This window comes from Alligator sinensis, unplaced genomic scaffold (genome assembly GCF_000455745.1).
Source record: "Alligator sinensis unplaced genomic scaffold, ASM45574v1 scaffold424_1, whole genome shotgun sequence".
NCBI classification, from domain to species: Eukaryota; Metazoa; Chordata; order Crocodylia; family Alligatoridae; genus Alligator; species Alligator sinensis.
Window position 1 is genome coordinate 1,440,034 of NW_005842113.1, and position 20,022 is coordinate 1,460,055.

At 44.1% G+C, this 20,022-nt stretch overlaps 2 protein-coding genes across 8 annotated transcripts in view; one reads left to right on the plus strand and one right to left on the minus strand.

Moving 5' to 3' along the window:
• LOC102377181 (SH3 domain-binding glutamic acid-rich-like protein) overlaps positions 1 to 13,773 on the minus strand; it is a 66,603-nt gene extending 52,830 nt beyond the window's left edge. For all 5 annotated transcript variants that reach the window (XM_025205360.1, XM_006024668.3, XM_025205359.1 and 2 more), the window contains exon 1: positions 13,559 to 13,773. In XM_025205360.1, coding sequence (XP_025061145.1) covers positions 13,559 to 13,603 — 45 coding nt within the window. In that variant the 5' untranslated portion in view covers positions 13,604 to 13,773. The remainder of the gene's footprint in view (positions 1 to 13,558) is intronic.
• A 3,015-nt stretch (positions 13,774 to 16,788) lies between these two features.
• Positions 16,789 to 20,022, plus strand: part of LCA5L (LCA5L, lebercilin like) — a 20,183-nt gene continuing 16,949 nt past the window's right edge. The window contains exons 1-2 of one of the 3 annotated variants that reach the window (XM_006024673.3): positions 16,789 to 16,901; positions 19,328 to 19,722. In XM_006024673.3, coding sequence (XP_006024735.1) covers positions 19,482 to 19,722 — 241 coding nt within the window. In that variant the 5' untranslated portion in view covers positions 16,789 to 16,901; positions 19,328 to 19,481. Of the gene's footprint in view, positions 16,902 to 17,095; positions 17,225 to 17,297; positions 17,316 to 19,327; positions 19,723 to 20,022 lie in introns of those variants that run through there. The other 2 variants (XM_014520390.2, XM_025205357.1) reach the window with 2 other exon arrangements.

Genomic DNA, 20,022 nt, shown 5'->3' on the forward strand with positions numbered 1-20,022 from the left:
CAGCACCACTTCCCTTGGAAGTTGGTTCCAGATCCCAGCTGCCCTAACTGTGAAGTAGTTCCTACGGATGTCTAATCTAAACCTACTCTCCAACAACTTGTGGCTGTTATTCCTTGTTATCCCGGGGGGCTCTAGGGGAAACGAGGTCTTCTCCAAACCCTTCTGGTACCCCCTAGTGAGTTTATAGACAGTCACAAGATCCCCCCTCAGCCTTCTCTTGTGAAGGCTGAACAGGTTCAGGTCCCGTAACCTCTCGTTGTAGGGTCTGCCCTGCTGTCCCCGGATCATGCGGGTGGCCCTCCTCTGGACCCTCTCAATGTTGTCCACATCCCTCTTGAAGTGAGGTGCCCAGAACTGGACACAGTACTCCAGCTGTGGCCTGACCAGTGTCGCATGGAGGGGGAGGACCTTAAAGACACAGGTGAAGAAGTTTGGTCCAAGTTGGTCCACAGGTGAAGAAAAAACCAAATGCAGATGATTTGAAAAAGAGAGATGGTAGGAAGACAGAAAAAAAATACAATAAAAGCCACTGTATAAAAGGCAGCTCAAATGCCAGCCTACCTTGGAAGCTGGAAGACGGTAGTATTATAAAACACCTCCATTAATGTGACAGGTGGCCATCTTGGCACTGGAAGTCCCACCCCCCATCACCCTACCCCCTTCCCCCCTTACATGATGTGTGAAGTCACAAACCCCGCCCCTGCCCCAGTCACATGAGACATATCACAAACCGCACCTCTGCCCCCAGTCACATGGTGCGTGACATCAGCAACCCCACTGCCAGCTCCCAGTCACATGAGGCGTGACATCACAAACCCCACCCCCAACCACATGGTGTGTGACATCAGCAACTCTGTCCCCAACCCCAGTCACATGATGCGACATCAGATACTCCACTCCTGCCCCCAAGCACATGGTGTGTGACACCACCAGCACATGGTCCATGACTTCAGAAGGACAGCCCATTCAGGCCCCAAAGCCCACCCCTCATGCTGCAAGACCTGCCCTAACATGGTACAGTCGTGACCTATCAGGCCCTAGCCCACCAGGCACAGGCATGGCCTATGGGGCAGCGAGGGCGTTGTGACTCCTCTGACAACCCACCCCACCACCCCCAACCAATGGGCAGGGGTTTCAGAGGCCTCAGATCTCCCCAAGAACAGTGCCAAACCAACCAGAGCGAGTAGAGGGGTGGGGCCTAGGCTGCAAGCCCACCCAGTCTACTTGCTTTCCCAAGCGGGCCCTCTGTTTGTCTGAGACCGCACTAAGGCAAGCAGGGGCAGCTATGGATTCTTACACAATGCCTGCAAGGTCCCTCACCTTCACCACAACCCCAAGACTTGTTAGACAGCCACATAGAAACCGTTACCATAGAAATAGTTTTGAGAAGGACAGCCCCCTAACCCAAAGACTTCCTTAGATGCCTGACCTGGGTCTGGAAGCCTCAGTGAACATGCAAAAGGAGGCCCAGGCCCCCAAAGCAGACATTAAGATTTTGGAAGAAGAGGGTGGCTTTGTGCCAGAGCCTGCATGAGAAGGAGAGGTCATCGGGGGAGCAGAGATGCCAGTAAGAGGTTTGAAGCATGGTTGTGGGGGACACTTAGATTTTGATGGTGGTGTGGGTTCAACCCATGGGTGGGGAGGTAAGAAGTAGCTAAGGATTCATTAAACAGTGGGTAACTAAGGCTTTTATTTGAACCCTTCTGCAGTTAGATGAAGCCTTTTTAATGACTCAAGAAAACCTGCCCACCAGGACACCTGTAAAGCTGACACCAGAAAGAAGCAGCTGTTTTTGCAGAGAACAGAAACCGGATGACGACGACAATTTAAGAAGACAATTAGGCATCGAATCAACAGGTCCTGTTTCACATCAAGAACATAAAATCTTCATGAAATCTCTTATGCATGTTTCTTTTTATGGCATAATGAAATACTGTTTGAGGATGAGGCTTCTTGAAAAGTGCTGGGGTTTTATTTTTGATAAGGGAGGTCAAGGTTCCCATGGTTATGTTATCTGGTTATATCAAGATATAAATCAACATATTTTAAGACTAACGGGAATCTTTTTTAGTGGTGACTCTGTTTTAAAGTACAGTACACAGACATGTTTTTTCTTACTGTTTTATTTAATTTTTAATACAGAGGACTTATTTATTGCATCATTTGATTTTTATTACAGAAAACTTATCTAGTGGGACAGCCACATGCAATTTTACCACAGCAAGGTAAACATTTATTTTAAAATGGAGGGTTATTTGTGGCTGTGTTAATATAAGCGCACTGAATTATAACAACTGCCTGTTAACTGTTTGTTTTCAAATGGAACCCCTTCTTCTAAAATAGAAAAGCAGAATAAACACATACATTCATGGTTTTTATCCAGTAATAAAAGGTAAATTTTCTGAAATCAGCTTTTGAAACTTTATGTGTTTCTTTGGGAGGAGAGGTTGGATGTGCGTGAATTAGTCCCCTGTGAATGTAGAATGTGGGGTGGGGTGGGGGTCGGCCCTGTAAGTATAGGGATAAGGAGTTAAAACTTTTTTTTTGTTTGCTTGTTTTTTGGGTATGTGTGAATTACTGAATGGCCTGTAATGGTAAGGCCATCACCTCGCATTGATTCATCCAGGAACCATGGACCTCACCCAGGAACAGAGACAAGAACCCAGCATTTGAAAAACTGTTATTTGGACCCCTAAGTTGGGTTTTGCTTCACTATGGTTCGGCCCTGCTCCAATCTCTGCTCCTCACCCCTCTAACTTCTGTCTCATTTCTCCCTTTCCTGCTTCTGGCTCACTGCCACCTCCAGCACCTGTCCTGAGCTCCTTTCTGCCTCCAAACCCTCTGTTCCTTTGCCACTGTCTTATCCCCACTGCCTTTTCCTTTTCCCCTGAGCAACCAGGTTTCTGCCTCAGTTTCTTTCCTGGCGGTCTCCTCCTTGCAACCACTTATCTGCCCCACCCCCCCAATATCTCAGCTGTCTGCTTCAGTTTCCAGCCCCAGTCTACCTTGAGTAAACCCAAGCCTCAGTTCCTCAGCCAGCTTCTCTGTAGTCCACTGGTTCTAATCCTGGTTCTGGCAACTTTCACTCCTTACTCTAACTCTCTCCCTCTCACCTAGACCTTCCCCCAAGTATCCCAGGTACCCCAAGCATACACATACACACTGTACCATCCAAGTTAGGAACTTACCTGTGTGTAGGTGGGTTATATGTGTGTGAACTGGTGTGTGTGTGTATATATAACTGTGTGCATGATATACAAATTAGTGATCTGTGTCTAACTTTTATGGTGTGTAGTGTATGTGCTTGAATTGGTGATAGGTATGCATATGCCTAGGCTGGTTTGGATGTGTGTATGCACCTAACTGAGTTGTGTGTTTGTATATGTGCTATTGTGTCACACCCTCCTGTCTAACAGCACGATATTGAGATCCTGAGAGTTGGCCTGACCCGACAGGGCAACACTGTTACAAAGCCAGAGAGAACTACTACTTGATTCAACATTTTGGTTGGTTGTGGTTGTTGTGAGAGGCGTGGGTGGTGGGAGCTATAGAGTTATAAGTTCTATCCCCTATTCCCAGTTCACTGCTAAAAAGAGGGAGTATTTAATTGACCTGTATACCTTTGATACTAACCTGTGCTTTGCAGGCAGTCTATTGGCTATTACAAAACATAGAGGGGCCACAGATACTGAACTGCTAGATGGTGCCAAAGAACTACACAGGAAATTAGGCCTCTCCATACATCAAAAGGTTATGCTCCACCAACTAACTTTGTTTGAAAACCTTGAATAAGTTACCATTCATATAGTAATGCATAAAGAAAAAATGGGTGGAGTTTATTTAAAATACATGACACACCCAGATACCCCGACACCTGTTTTCATTTGCTATATGATGAGCATTGTTACGGTATTTTGGATATGGAAAAGGTGTTTGGTTTCAGAAATTATTGCAATCTTTGTCAGATGTTGTACAGTCATAGCCACACATGCAGGTTCCAATGTCATCTTTGCCTGAGCCCGAACTGCGCTGACAACGTGGGCAAGACACAGAGGTGCCCTGATGGTAAACTGTTGTGTTGTTTCAAAGAGTGCTTAGAAAGGCACATGACTCTGACCTCTGAAAAGTGGATCGAATGTCTGACTAAAACTTTGTGCGGTGAGTATAAATCTTATGTGAACAAAAAGCACAAGTGCAAAGGGAGGCAGTGCAAGCAGTGTTATGGGAAAATCACAGATGTAAACAAGCATCAGTGCTTTCTGCGCCAGATTACAAAGCCTAAAATATGTGTGGGGTACATTTTGAATATATGCAGGAGACAGGGATGCATGTGCCCAATTACATTGTTGCAATGGAGCTCAAGACAGGGGGGGAAAACCTCAGAAAGCCGCAGGCAAATACTCCAAAAAGGCTCATAAAGCTAAGGCCAAAAAAACAAAAAGCACTTGGGAGTTTAAGGGCAAAGAGTGTCTGTCTGATTTTATTAAGGTCTTTATGGGTAAAAAGTTCAAGGACTACACCTTTATAGCTCACAACGCCAAAAACTATAATAGTTACTTCATCATTAGCCAGTTACGGAAGAAAAAAATGGGCGTGAAACTAATCACCCAGGGCAGTAAACTCATGTGTATAGAAGTGACCAAGCTAAGTACCCATTTCATAGATTCTTTATGTGCGGGCCGGCTCCCGATCCCGTCCTTGCCAGGCGTGAGCCGGGCCTGTCTTTGTGCACGCGGACTGTGGCCAGCAGCCCGGACACGCGGAGCTGGAGAAGACCGCAGTGCGGTATAGTACGCTCAAGCTAGAATCAGTCACAGAGGCGTAATGGTTGATTGAAAAGATTATTTACTTACACCCAAGGTGGTCACGGTGTAGGCTGGTCAGCTCTCCAGGCGCAGCTCTGCTTGAGTTCTCGTTGGAGGACTCTAATAAACTCGGTTCCTTGACCCCGGAGTGGTTTAGGCTCCGCGGGTTCAACAATTCTCTCTCACGGAGCAGCTGAATCTCCGTGGGTTTTGTTCGGTTCCCAGGTCCCCCGGAGCTGTTAAGACTCCGTGGGTTCGAAAATTGGGTCCATAAGATAGGGATACGTCTAGGGTTGCGATCGGCGACGGGGAGAAGCTAGAGGCCGTCGGTAATTGGGCCACGGAGTTGTTAAGACTCCGCGGGTTCGGTAATTGGAGCCTCTATTGCCCTCTTAAGGAGAAAGCTGGGTTCGAAGGGATCCGCAGCGCTTAGAGATCTTCACGCTCTTTTCCCGAACTCCACGTGCTTTCTCTCTCTCCGACTTGGGCGGAAACTACCCAAGCCTTTTGTACGGCTAGCAAGCCAATAGCTAGCCGCCACGTGTGCCTATATTAAGATTGGCCAATAATGTGGCGAAAATCTTAATACAAATGGCGGGAACTCCTTTGCACCGTACATCACTATAATGCAAAAGAAATGCACCATGCAAAGAAGGCTACAAAACTGGCGGGAAATACTCTCCTGCACGCGGGTTCTCTATTACAGCAGAACACTCCACCGTGCAAAGGAGCTGTAATTTAGCGGGAACACAATTTACCGGTGCCGAAGCACACACAAACAAAAAACCACAACTTTGGGTTGTGACACTTTAAACTTTTTGCCAGTGAAACTTAGCTAGCTTCCCCAAGTGATGGGTTTTGAAGGGTGCAAAAGGTATTTCCCACTTTTTTTTTTTAACATGGCAGAAAACCAAAATTATGTGGGACCTCTCCCAAAGGTGGAGTACTACAGTGTTGAACATATGATTGCTGGTGAGAAAGAACAGTTTTTAGAATGGTATCAAGATAACTGCAATAAGACCTGTGACATGCAAAAGGAGCTAGCCTATTATTGCCAGCAGGACGTAAACATTTTGAAAGATGCTTGCCTCTTCTACAGGGATGAGATTATGAAAATGACATGGTGGGTAGACTGAGTAAAAATAGATAGTAAACTCCAAAATGTAAAATGCTGCATAGATCCTTTCCAATACATCACGTTGGCCTCCATCTGTATGGCCATGTACAGGTTTATGTTTTTGGAACCACAGACCATAGCACTTCTCCCCTCAGACAACTATCACAGACAGAAAAAGAGGTTTTCAACCCCCCATTTACCCAGTGGCTAATGTACATCTTGGAGAAAGAAAATATTCAAATTTGGCATGCTTTACGGAGTGGGGAATTTCAGGTAGACCCTTATTTTTTTAGACAGCTATGCCAAAATTGATGGGGAACCCATGGCATTTGAATTTAATGGTGCTTTTTCCATGGTGTGTCACTTGCTACAATGAAAAAGACCAGAACCCATTGACAGGGACCACCTACAGGTTTTTTAATTACCAGGCATTGCACAAGACCAATTATCTCAAGAGAGAGGGGTTTACCATTAGGACCATTTGGGAGCATGAGTGAAGGGCTCTGTTAGAAATGGATGGGGAGCTCACAGATTTTTTAAGCAGAACACATCTGCCTTCTCCTCTGGTACCTAGGGATGTTCTTTTTGGAAGTAGAACTAATGCCATCTGTCTTTATTACCAAAATAATCCTGGTAAACAAATACACTAATACAATTTTACCAGCCTTTACCATTTCATAAACAAAACAAAGCAATTCCCAGCTGGACACCCTGAAATAATTTGTGACAATTTCAGACCCCACCTCTGTCACCTCTGCGCAGGAAAAAGACAGCAAAAGTGCAACCACACTGACAAAGAGAGGGCCCTCCTAAGCATATGGTGCACACCAGAATTGAATAAAGCTATCCCCAAGGGGTACAAAGTAGCTAAAATCTATGAAGTCTGGCATTTTGCCAAACGGTCTAACACCCTTTTTTCACAGTACATAAAACTGCACTTCCGGCAGAAGCAGGAAGTCTCGGGCTACCCTGCCTGGTGTACCAACTGAGTAAAACAAGACAGATATGTGGCCAATTTCTTCCAAAAAGAAGGCATGGCTTTACATCCACAGAATATTAAACCCAACCCCGCAAAGCTCCAAATACCAAAATTGTTTCTAAATTCTTTGTGGGGGAAATTCGGTCAGAAAACCAACCTACCCAACACCAGCATCATGAGAGAGCCCGAAGAACTCTGGCTACCACTTTTCTCCCACCTATGAAATTTCATCTTGAGACTTAATTGACAGCCTGTGTGTCTTGGAAGCATGACAAGGAGCATTACATGCTCTCAGGTAACATGAACATCTTTATAGCCTGTTTCACCACTGCTTATGCATGCTAAGAGTTGTACGAGCTGCTAGACAGATTGCAAGACCGGTATCTGTATCATGACACAGATTCCATGATATTTGTAAGCTGCAAGGGAGATTGGAACGCCCCCCCCCCTCCCCCGCTAGGTGATTATTTAGGTGAGCTCACCAGCAAAATTCCACCAAATGAACACATCAAGGAGCTTGTCGGCCAGTCTAAAAACCTACCATTACAAATTGTCCGGAGGGAAAGTTTGTTGAAGGTCAAAGGGATTATGGCCATACATACTTTCTATAGGTTGAGGTGATGGATTCATCCCCCTTTTAGCTATTTAATTCCAGACACATAGCCTATCAAAGTCTGTATGTACTGACACGTCATTATTTCATTTCAAAGAAATAACAGTTCTGAGACAGACATGAAAAATTTCGGGGGGGGGGGTGTAAGTACACACTGGGGAGGTAGAGTTAAGAAAAGTTACTTTACCAATCATCTTCTATCCTCTTTCAAGTCAGTTACACTTTTTAAAAAGTGTATGATTTTGCCCACATCCATGCCACTTTTTGGTACTGTCATCCTCAGTCAACAATTTGTTATTATCGTACTTCTCTGTGAACCGTGTTCTATACTCATGTATACTTCTTAACCCTATTTTCACTCTATCTGTACCACTATGTTCCAACTACAACCCAGCAGTCAGAAAAATCAGGGCATGTTAAAAATGAAGCCAGAAAGCCAGAGTATCTACCATGGCAGACATGCCCTTAGGTATCTGGCTGACCAAAAGAATCTCTCAACTAAACAATATTTAAAAGAGAGAAATGCAAACAAACTTAGCAATGTGTAGGACATACAGGATGTATCCACACTTGCAAAGTAGACTAATTAGCTCCACAGTACAGTGTCACCATCTACACATGCACCGGTATTAGGGCACAATATGCTAATTAACTCTGCTGTAAAATAGTACTGTTGGGGACAGTACTATCTTACAGTGGAGTGATTTACCACACTGAAATGCATGTGTAGATGGTTAATGGGCAGGGGCCAGACTCCTGCCTGCCACTTAGCCACACAGTTTGTGTCCCAACCAGTCCCTCCACTACCTAACACCTCCTGCCAGCAAGTTTACTCCAGCTCAAACTGCTCCAGTTTATTGCATCGCCTTAATTGCACATGTAGATGCACCTTCAGAGAGAGGCCCAGAATAGTCAGGCACAGCAGAGCCTTTCTGGTATCATAACCTGTGTTTGGCAGAATGGGAAATATTCAGATGTAGATGCTTAAAATTAGACAGACAGACAGACAGACAATTCTCCCAGGAGATCAGTAGAGAGAAGGCTGTTATTCCCATTTGACAGGGTTACATTCTACAATAGTCAGTACCATATACCTAAAAGTTGAAGCCAGAATGTTTAAATAAATAACATCTATTGGGCACTTAAAAGCAACAGATGATATTTAGCCATTTAAGTACCAATGGCAGTTTTATTTATTGTAGAGTAAAACATTTTCCTCTGTGTCCCTAATATCCATAGCCTATTTACTGTCCAATTGCCCCTGGGTGCCCAACAGCAAAAAAAGGCACCTAAATCAGCAAGTTTTATAGAAGCAGGATCATTAAAATTGGCAAAGTTGACTCAGTTTTTGAATATGATGCTACAAAGACAACCTGTTCCTGACTATGTGCTGAATGAGAATTGTTTATGTCTATTACAGCTTCAGTTGTTGGCTCCGTGTGTGCTGACAAACATGCAGCTCCCCACTGTAACTCATGGCACTTCATAGAAAGCACCATGATTTTGCAAACCCCCTCTGACCCAACAGATGTTCAGTGTTTGGTTGGGAGAGGGAGGATCAAGCTCCACTTCGGAGTCAATCCAGCAGAATGCAAACCCTGCCCCCTCTCCTCCCATCTCTGGTGCTGTCTGCAAGATGAGACAGGGGGAAAGCAGGAGAGAGAGCTCTGGTCTGGGCTTTTTCCAGCCTGCACTGAGAAGTGAGGAGGAGGGGTGGATTGGAGGTGTCCTAAGGTGGGAGGGAAGGCAAACAGAAGTTAATGTTTGTCCCCTCCTCATGCACAGAGACAAACAGAAGTTAATGAAGGAGCTTCACTTTGGAGGACATTCATGTGAACTTTCATTAAATGAGGGTTAATTTTTCATGTGATCAAGCACTTTTAAAGCACTCTGCAGACATACACTTCTGTCAGGCCATGGCTGTAGAGCACTTTCAAGGGGCCAATCATGCAACAAATATCACTTCTGTCCATGCCCTAAATGGTAAGAGGTTTCCCTCACTCTCTATTTGAAATATGAGCTCCAGTCTTCCTATGAACAAATCCATCTTCTTCTGTTTTTCCCCAGTGTCAGTTCTCTGGTGTTTCAGACAGAACAAGAGAAGACAATGGTTCTATATTCAGTACAGTCTTATTAAATGAGTGAGTGAAGCTAAAATATGTCTATAGGTTCAGTGCTGCATACAAAACTTTGATTGCCCTCACCTGGCTAGAATCCTACTTGTGACCTCTCCTCCTTCTCCCCTCCTCCCAGAGACTAGACCAGAGGTCAGCAATGTTTTTGGGCAGTGTGCCAACAATACCCACAACCTTGACTTGTAAGATGTTGGTGTGCCAGGGGCAGATTGCAGGGAAGCTGTGAGAGGCCTGATCCTTGTTGTGGCAGTACAGCCCTGGCCCCTTCCCCGCCATCCACCTTGAGGTACGTGTGCCAAGCAAAATGCCTTTGCGTGCCATGCTCTGGCACCTGTGCTGGGGGTTGCCCACCCCTGGACTAGACAGCTATAATATTAACACATGCAGTTACAAACATATTCCCATAATATTTACATACTATCACAGAGTAGCACAGAGCTAAATAATGTAATCAAGAAAAAGTCATAACACTTTAAAGATGTGGTGCACATGGATTATTTCTGTATTTTAAGAGCTATTACCCTTCCTCTCTATTTGACATACAACCTCAAACCTAACTATGGAACAAATGCATCCTACTCCATCCTATGGGAGTTCCAAAATAGCCTTGCAGCTTGGCACGTGGAGCATTGATTCATCTGGTTTAATCACTATAAACTGATTCTTAATAGGTAGGCGAGCACATAAAAAGATCAGACAAAAAGATTTCTGATGTCTCCTAACCATAAACAGCAGAAAAGAATAGCAGAAGTAGAATAATTTTCTCACTTTAAGAAATGAAAAACCTCCTTATGATTTAAGATATGTTTTATTAAGTACACTATAAACTGGAAGGACATGTCTAAACATATCCATGGATAGTTAGAAAATTACTTCAATTTTTATGATTCATTTCAAGCCAACCATTTGATAGATCTGTATAATAAAAGTAGGTGCTGATTCTCAGCTTTCCTTCATGAATAGTTCTGCATCAGCTGTATGTTTTTATTAGGAGACAGATAGTAAAAGATAAATTATTTAACATATGTTATAAATTAGTGGAGGCGGGGGTGGGGGGTGATATATGCAATAGAGTTAGCTCCAGAGTGACACTGATTCACCTCAGTTGAGAATCTGGTCCAAGGCATCAACATGCATTCAAGACTAAAACTGTATTCACTGTAGAAAAGCTTTTAAGTCATTAACTAATTGCAAATATAGAACTACAGGATCATGTTTTAAACAATAGAGTTCTGTCAGTTTACATCAAGTAAGGTAAGGACCATTATGTTTTGAAACACAATAAAAACAAATAAATATTTGCTAATAAATGTAAATAGCCAAATTTGAGATTGTATCTATGCTTCTAGGACACTTAGATTTTCAATTTAAATTCTTTGTGGGTGAAATTCACTGTAGTACAGAGAAATGTAGTACAAGGGTGATGCAAAATAAGGTTTCAGTTGGAATTATGTGATGAATGGGTTTTGCAATGCTTCTGTTCATGTTTTGAGTTTTACCGTGTGTGCATGAAAATCCACTAAAGATGTATGAAAAGGAGACTTTCCATCCCTAATGTTCAATGGTGAAGTTATAATAATACTGTAATTTATTAGAAAACTACTCAAGCTGAAAATTTTGTTATGGTGTAATTTAAGTTGCAGATACATACCTGTATTCTTAGTGTATTAATTTTCAAAAACAGTGGAGTCAAAACATGCGCACACACCTTTAGTATTAAAAGCTCAGGAAGGGAAGAATTAAATTTGTTCTTGTCAAGCATTAGTGTATACAAATGGTTGACATAGCATTCATCTACTATTAACATTTACTGAAGACTGAAATCCATAAGTGTAAAATCTATAATAGTCTATTCATTCCATCCAGGAAGAGCACACACCAACTGCAGATGCTTCCTCAGCCTGACAAAGGGTTTTTAAACCTTAAAGCTTGCTAAGAAAAAAAAATGTCCAACTATTTAAGTTGGTCTAATAAAAGAGATCAGATTCACTCAAAGAACCTTGTCTGCCTATGTCCTTAGACCAACACAGCTACAACCTACAACCCTATAACAGCCAGCTGGCATTGGTGACATTTTTTAGCAAGAATAAATTGCTTTAGTAAGGCTTTAAACAGGTCCAAAACATCTGGATTATGTGCATATACAATTTACTGTTTAGCATCTTCTGTACCAGCATTTCTCAGCCTGTGGGTCACAACCCAAAAGCGGGACACAAGAATATATGAAAGGGTCATGAGCAAACTTTAAAAATGGATCAACAAACTTTAAAAAATGGATTCTCCTTTAAAGGAGAAAAATGTGGGAAACCATGGCTTTTCCCTTGCAGGCTGGCAGGGTTCCAGCCTGAGAGGGGCTGCATGGGGCCCCCATGTCTCACACACCCACTCCCTGCCCCACACACTGGAAGTGAGGGGCACTGGGTCAGGACTGGCCACTGATGTTTACAAATGGGTCCTGGTACAAAAAAGGTTGAGAACCACTGCTCTATACATCCTCTTCAGTGTCTTCCAACGTGGGAAGGCATTTGCTATAACTGCCAGCTAGAGGATTAAGATTCTAATTTAGCAAAGCAGCTGAAGATGCTTAATTCTAAACTTATGAGTAGTCCCCTTGATATCAATTTAAGTACACAATTAAGTGTTTTGTGGAACTGGGTCCTTACTCCTTGAGCCCAAGTCATAGGGGTTCATTCTGAGTTCAGTGTCAGATTCATTCCTTGGAATGACCAAAAATGACAGCCATTACACACATTAGAAAACTCTGCAGAGTGATTTCAGTCACCCTTGCAACCTTTCACTGGGGACAGCTGATTGGAAATAAAGGTAGGTACAAATCACCTTACATAAGAACATGGTAAGTTTGTATATGGTAGGTATATAACACTTTTATAATTAAAATTAAAAGGTTGGCAAAAGAGATCTAAAATGACTGCAGTAATTAAGGAATGTTAACCTAATAAAAAACCATTGCTAACCAAAGTTAGTAAGAGTTTTGCAGTTTCTTTGTTATGGCCTGATTTAGATTTATTGAGGGCTCCTCCTAGCTCATTTATGAAGGACAGTGGCTCGCTCTCCAGCTTTTCCAGAGCTTTAAACTCTGGAAGTTTCTTAAGGAGGTGGTGTTGGTGTCAGAGAACTAGAGATGTAGTTACAGTTATGTGCCTGCACCAGCCAGTTTGTTTAATAGTGTCACTGTGACTGAGTGCTTGCCAAGGCAAAGCTGCAATGTGAGCTCCTCTGGGAACTGGATATAAAAGGAAACAGTCCTTTCCCAGTTTCCACCTCCTGTGGACTTCCAGCCCTCTCTTCTGTTCACACGCCCTTTACTTCAGCCAGTGCGCTGGGCTCACAACTGCAGCAGCAAGCTTCCAAACTAAAAATCCACAGTATAGCAAAACAAGAGACAAAAAGGAGGTGGGAGCAGAGGGAGGAGATAATCATTAGGAATCCTCTGTATAAATTTCCTGTGCTTTAGTTCCAGCTCTTTCCTGGAAATACCACTCCTAGGCAACACTGTAACATTCCTACAAAGTCATAAAGTATTTCTCAAAAAATAATTTACATAATTTCTAGTGTAAATAGCTTAGTTCAGTATTTTGTGGGAACACTGTAACCCCTTTCTCTACGCATATAGTCTTAAAGTGTGCAATTGACATGACATGTTATACATAAATATTTTAAGTACAATTAGAAATTAGATACAAACAGGCCACATTAATCTTAATTCTCTGCATGCTGAGACACTCGCAAGAATTAGCCAGCAGACACAGGAGTAAAAGACCTCTCGGTGTCTTTTTCATGTTAAGGTCCAGACTATCCTGGTAACTAGCTCATATGTAGACAAATGTTAATTCACAAAACACATTGTTCCTAAGTGAGGATTAAACATACATTAAATAAGACACCTACCGCTGTAGAGCCACAAATGGTGGCTACAAAGACTTTGATCACCATTCTGGCAACAATAAAAATGAATCCGTGGAACAAACAAGTCACTGGAGCCGTGAAAGTAATCCTAATATGCAGGAGCTTCTAGGGTAGCCAGAATCCCAAATGAATCTCCCTTTTACATCTCTCTAATGTGTTCAGCCTTTCCCACCCACTGATACCATGGGTTTCCCTACTTCATTGGCTCTTAGGTATTTTGGGAGTCTAGAGGCCAGTAAAGGATTGGTTGGTAAAAGTATCCATAGTAGGGGGATTTGCACCTGCCTTTGGCCTCATCACTTTAGATTGACCGGGTGACAGTCCTTAAAAGGCAAGGGAAAGTGGTGCACCAATCAGACAAGGCAAGAGAAGTGTTTTGGGAGAAGGGAAAGGGAGCTCAGTGCTAGACCTTCTCACAAAGCAGCAGGACAATGTTTAAAATTGTGTCAGCACATTCATATCAGCTCCTTGTATGTAGGGGGCCACACCCTCTCTCTCTGACCTAAATAAGAGCTAGATAAGAGCAGATAAATAAGAGAGGTTTGAAAGCAACAGTAGTGGAGATTAGCCTGAACTAAGCCAAAGCTTCAAATATCCTGAGCTTTGAGGAATTCAGATCACATGCCATGCTTCCTGGCTCTGGCTCTCCTCTGAGATATATGTTATGCATTATTTTTTGGAGCGAGATTTGGATGATTTTATGCATGAGACCCTAAAACAGAATTTTACTCTGTTCTACATGGCCAGTGAAAATCTCCCCCTACTCTTTGTTAGAGAGGAGCTATGTTTTCTTTGTGAAAATATTCCCTCCCTCTGAAGAGTGCAGGGTGCTAGGTTTCCACCTGATGCTGTCTGATGGAGTGGAACTGCTTATTACTTAGCTTTTGGGAAACTTTCAGAAGGGAAATTACGAATGTAAAATTGTATCTTATCACTAAACTGAAAGGGCCAAATTAGCTTCTGGTATAAATGTGCTCGACACCATAGGTGAATTTGGCCTGAAGAATGCAGGTCTCAATTCCGGACAGCATTTTTAATACATGTGTAACTGTTTTAAGGAAGACCTCAGAGTCTAATCCTGTAACACATGCAAAAATAATGTTCATTACCACTGACTTTAACAGGGAAATGTTCGCAGTAGTAAGCAATCTGATTAGTAGTAAGTTGTTAGCCTAATTTATCCACCGTCCAGTTTTAAAGATGCTGTGGTCTGTTGTGTGAACAATAATTTAGATCCTTAACAGAAGTCCCCCCCAAATTTGCGAAAAGCACTGAAATAGCTATTTTAAACCACTCTAAATATTTCTCGGTCCATTCTTCTCTGAGATGGAAGCAAGAGACAGTCAAGAAACGAAAGAAGTCAGATTGCTTTAAATACATTTCAATGGGTAAATTGCTCCAACACTAAATTTGTAACTGAGTTAAACATTGTACTTCATGCTAAACTTTGTTATACAAGCTTTTATCCAGTAGAACATTTTATTTTTTCACTTACCAGTAATTCAACCTGAATAACTTTAGCCATTTTAGAACTATCATTATTATTATTTACTAATTTGCCTTTCTTTCTACAAAATGTTTTGAAGAACTGGAAATCAGAGGCCCACTCCTTTAACTGTTTATTAAAAGGCACAGTGTGTTATAAATACTAAACAGTAGTAAACATGTGCAGGATCCAGCCCTGAAAGCATCTATGGCACCATGCAGGATGCAGATGAAACACGATGAACAATAGCACATTAGTCATTTGTATTATAGAAATAATAGAAAAGTAGGGTTGGAAGGAACCGCCAGAGGTCATCTAGTCCAACCCCCTATCTGATGTAAGATCACCTTATTTGTATCCATGATCTAACCCATTGGTGCTCAACCTTTTTGCCCTGTGGCCTCAGTGGGTCCGTGGGCAGGATTGTGCCAGTGGGCCCAATATGGTGTGCAGCAAGTCCTGATCAGGCTGTGTGGAGGGGGGCAGAGGGCAGCCCATCCCCATCCGGGTATGTAGAAGAAGGGGTTGGCTCGGTCCTGAAATGGCTGAGGGAGCAGGGAATGTGGCCTAACTCTAACCCAGCTACACAGAGCTTGGGAATATGGCAGTAAAGGTGGGGTGGCAGTATTAATTGCCACTAATCCACCACTGCCATATTTTCTGACCCGGGAGAGCCCTGTGGGCTGGACACCACAGCTCCACGGGCTGCATTTGGCCTGCAGGCCAGGGATTGAGCGCCTCTGGTCTAACCTACTGACAAAACTACATGGTAAGAGGAGCATGACCCTAGAGCGCCTCAACCAGGCTGGAGGCCCTGCTCAGAAAGTGCCAACTTGGGAGTTTTCACCTTTTTTTCACTATGGAAAAACAACATGGTGAATCTTCTGGTGCAAAGAACTCAGAACTACAAGAAGACAGAACGGTTTAACACAGGGGTGCCCAAACCCCAGCCTGTGGGACAGATCTGGCCCCTGGTGCCAGGCTGTCTAGCCTGTGGGGAACCGCATGAACTGTGGCCTGTGTGCATGCACACAGGGCAACCTGGGCCCTGATACTGGCACATGGGGCCAAATAGGGGCGGCATTGGGCCCAATCGTGGTACCAGGAGGCCAACCCAGCAAGTGCACCAGCCTGGCCTCATTCTCTTGGCCCAAAACACTGAGCCCCCTCCTTCATTTCATGGCATGGCTTCCTATAGGAAAGCTTATCCTATGAACCACGTTTGTGCACCCAAAGGTGCTGACATTGTACAGCAGAGGTGGCAGCACCAGGGCAGTGAGACAGGGGCAACTTACATGGGGGGGGGCAAAAAAACTCAAGGGACTGCTGCTGTGATTGCATAAGTCACCACTTCTGCTTTGCCCCAGGGCTCCCAGCTGCTGTCCCTGCGCAGCTGCACCCTGCAAGCGCTCCCAAGGCACCCTGAGGTGCCACAGCCCCCTGGCTGAGAAGCAAGAGTCTATGCCTCAAACCCCCATATGGGGGGGGGGGACACCAAGCTGGGACAGCAGCTAGGGAGCGGCGCGCACCCCGGACGCGTTCCAGGTCCCATCTCTGGCACAGCAAGGCGCGCAACCACATTTCCCTGTTGAGGCGAGTTCCAGCGCGCTGGAGGGGGGGGCATCGCTGCATGCGATTGGCTGACATCCGTGACGTCACCGCCTCCAAGCGAGAGGGGGCGGGGCGGAACAGGAGGGAATCACCCCGGAGTTCCCCCTCCCCGCTCGCCATCAGCGCGGGACTACAAGTCCCAGGATACTCCGCGCCAGCCCAGCGGCTGGTTCCCATAGCAACGGAACAGCGGCGGCGCTCAGACAACGGCCAAAGGAGGCGCGCGGGGTAACCGATGCTTCGAGGCGGGGGGCACGAGGGGACGCCCCATTTGCTGCAGTGGGGAGGGGGAGGGAAAGGGTGATGAGGGGAACTGCCACGAGCCCCCGCCCATACATTCCCCGCCCCCCTCCTCCGGGGTCCCTGGGGCTGGAGGGAGCACGTCCGCCATTTTTGTTGCGTCCTCTTTCTGCGCATGCTCACAAAGGCTTCACTGCAGGCCCTGCAGGGCCAGAGTTGACTTGGGAGTCCTGCGTGGCTATTGGGGGGCTGTGCCAGCCCCTGCTGGGGTCCAGGGACGCGGACACAAGCAGGCAAACCGATATCTTTGGGTCAAGTTGATATCTTTTATTTAGACCAACTCAAATAGTCGGAAAATGTCTTCTTCGTAAGCTTTGGAGCACAACCCCCCTTTGTCAGGCAGTGTGTGCTGTTGCTTTTGGTATTGTGTGAGGAAGAGAGACTGTTGGGGGAAACACTGTTAGGTGAAAGTTGCTGTTTTCTGAAAAACTCCAGAAAGGTCATTTTCTTTGAAAATGGGGGAGGTGGGGGGAAGATGACACCAATGGACAGAAGTTTAGCACTGGAAGGGACCTTGTGAGATCATCGGGTCCAGCCCCCCTGCTCTGGGGAGGAAAGACTGGTGGGGCCAATAACCGTTGCTCCTGGTTTTCCCCTTTTCAAATGAAACAGCTACTTCTGCAAACATTTGGGGAAACAAGAGCTTAGGGATCAGTCAAATCCTCATTAATCTGCAAATGTTTTAGTTTGGTGGAATAATTTATCCTCGCTGGTTGTGTCTACGTGAGGTGCTGACTGCAGTAGCTCATTGCTGCACAGTTACTCATTACTGCTGCGCAGTAGTGTTGCTGAATGGCTTTTTGGTGACACTGACTTGTACAATAGCTCGTTATGACTGCACTAGCATTGCATGGCATGAAGCGTGACGCAATGCTACTGTGCAGTCGTAATGAGCTATTATGCAGTCAGCATCACCAAAAAGCCATTTGGGGATGCTACTGCGCAGCCATTTAGTTCTTACATATGCTAGTATTAAATGACTGCTTAGTAACAGTCATTTAAGAGAAGAGCCACGCGCATGATCAGAGGTCAGGGAAGCAGACCCTACGATGACAGGCTGAGAGCCCTGGGGCTCTTTAGCCTGAAAAAGCGCAGGCTCAGGGGTGATCTGATGGCCACCTACAAGTTTATCAGGGGTGACCACCAGCATCTGGGGGAACGTTTGTTCACCAGAGCGCCCCAAGGGATGACGAGGTTGAATGGTCACAAACTACTTCAAGATCGTTTCAGGCTGGACATAAGGAAGAACTTCTTTACTGTCCGAGCCCCCAAGGTCTGGAACAGCCTGCCACCGGAGGTGGTTCAAGCACCTTCATTGAACACCTTCAAGATGAAACTGGATGCTTATCTTGCTGGGATCCTATGACCCCAGCTGACTTCCTGCCCTTTGGGCGGGGGGCTGGACTCGATGATCTTCCGAGGTCCCTTCCAGCCCTGATGTCTATGAAATCTATGAAATAACAACTGTGCACTCAGAGTCTTGTTCAGATGCTGCCACTATCCCCTCCCTCGTTTAGGTGTTATACCTCTTCTGTAACGACCCAGTTGATCAAATTTAACAGATACAGATTGGACAAGTGAAAGCCACATCTCTTACCAAGGCATTACACTAAAGATGTTCAGGTGCTTAAGTGGCTTTTCAAAAGCACTCAAGCATATTATGTACTGTTAAATGATTCCTGGCTGGCAATATGACAGCTTTCATCCCAAAAGGAAATATTTTATATGCTTATTAGAATCTCTAATATAGATGCACTTGTATAATAACAGTAACTCTGCACGCAGCCTACTACATAAATACATATGTAAGGCAAAACAGTGTTCAGTTATAATTCATTACTTAGTTCATGTTGCGGATCAAGGATGAAAAAAAGGAAGTAAATTGACATGGATGGAGTCCAGATGGAGTTCTATAACATGGATGGAGTGTTAGGAATGTATATAAAAAGATGCAGAAATGCCCATTAAGAGACCAGTTCCTGGATGACATCTACCTAGGCTGTATAAAGCATTTATTTAATTGTATTGTACTAGTTTCAATGAATTTTTCATCAATGCCCAGGTCAACATAACTACCTCTTCTAAATTCTATTAAGCAGTAAACAAACAACTACACTGATAGAATATTAGCATACAAGGAAACTGCAACTATGGTATTTATTTACATGCATTAAGGGATGTTCATCCACCGAGAACATATAAGTTCTTAAATAACAAAGATTATATTTAACATCTCTCTAGGGCGCTAAATGTTTGCCTTCTTTCAGATACTGAAACTGGCTATTTTTATTGGATTGAAGAATAAATAATGTGCATTAAAGAGGTTAATAAATGCCATGTTTTTCCCCCCTCAGGTTTTGTGTATAAGTGATCAACATTTTGATTCTGGTAAGTCAATTCCAATGTCTTCTACTGGCAACACACTGATGAACTCAGGTGACTGTTTCCTCCGTATGTTAGTGCAAGAAGACACTAATTCAGGAAGCAGCACAAGAAGCAGAGGCACTAATGATTGTATTAGGGAAAGCATCAGAACAGGTCGTTCTGGCAGAATTAATGACTATTGCCAATGCAGCAGAGAATATGGAAGTCAGTCAACATTTTCATGTGAACTATTCTGAGGACTTTTTCTCTGACTGTACAGAATCAGCCAGCAGCAACAGTTCTTTAAAAATCCCAAGAACCAATGAGAAGAAGCTACAGAAAAAGAAAAAAAACAAATATGGTCGACAAGGTTATCAAATCAAAGGTAACGAGAAAACTGGTTTTTTTTTACCAATAGCCAAATAATATAAGAGTGGAACTATTTTCATTCATTGGCAGTTTTTATGGTGATTAGAGCCCGAAAGGAGTTGGTTTTCTTATCTTGCAAAAATTTTTGAGTTTTCAAAAATAGGAAGAGGAAAGAGGGGATTGATACTTCAAGATAGACTTTAATTCAGTGGTTAAAACTCCTGCATGGGTTGTGGAAGACCTGGGTTCAAGTCCTGACTAAAATCATGGACTTGAAACAGCATCTTACATTCCAGCTGCGTGCCCCAACCACTAC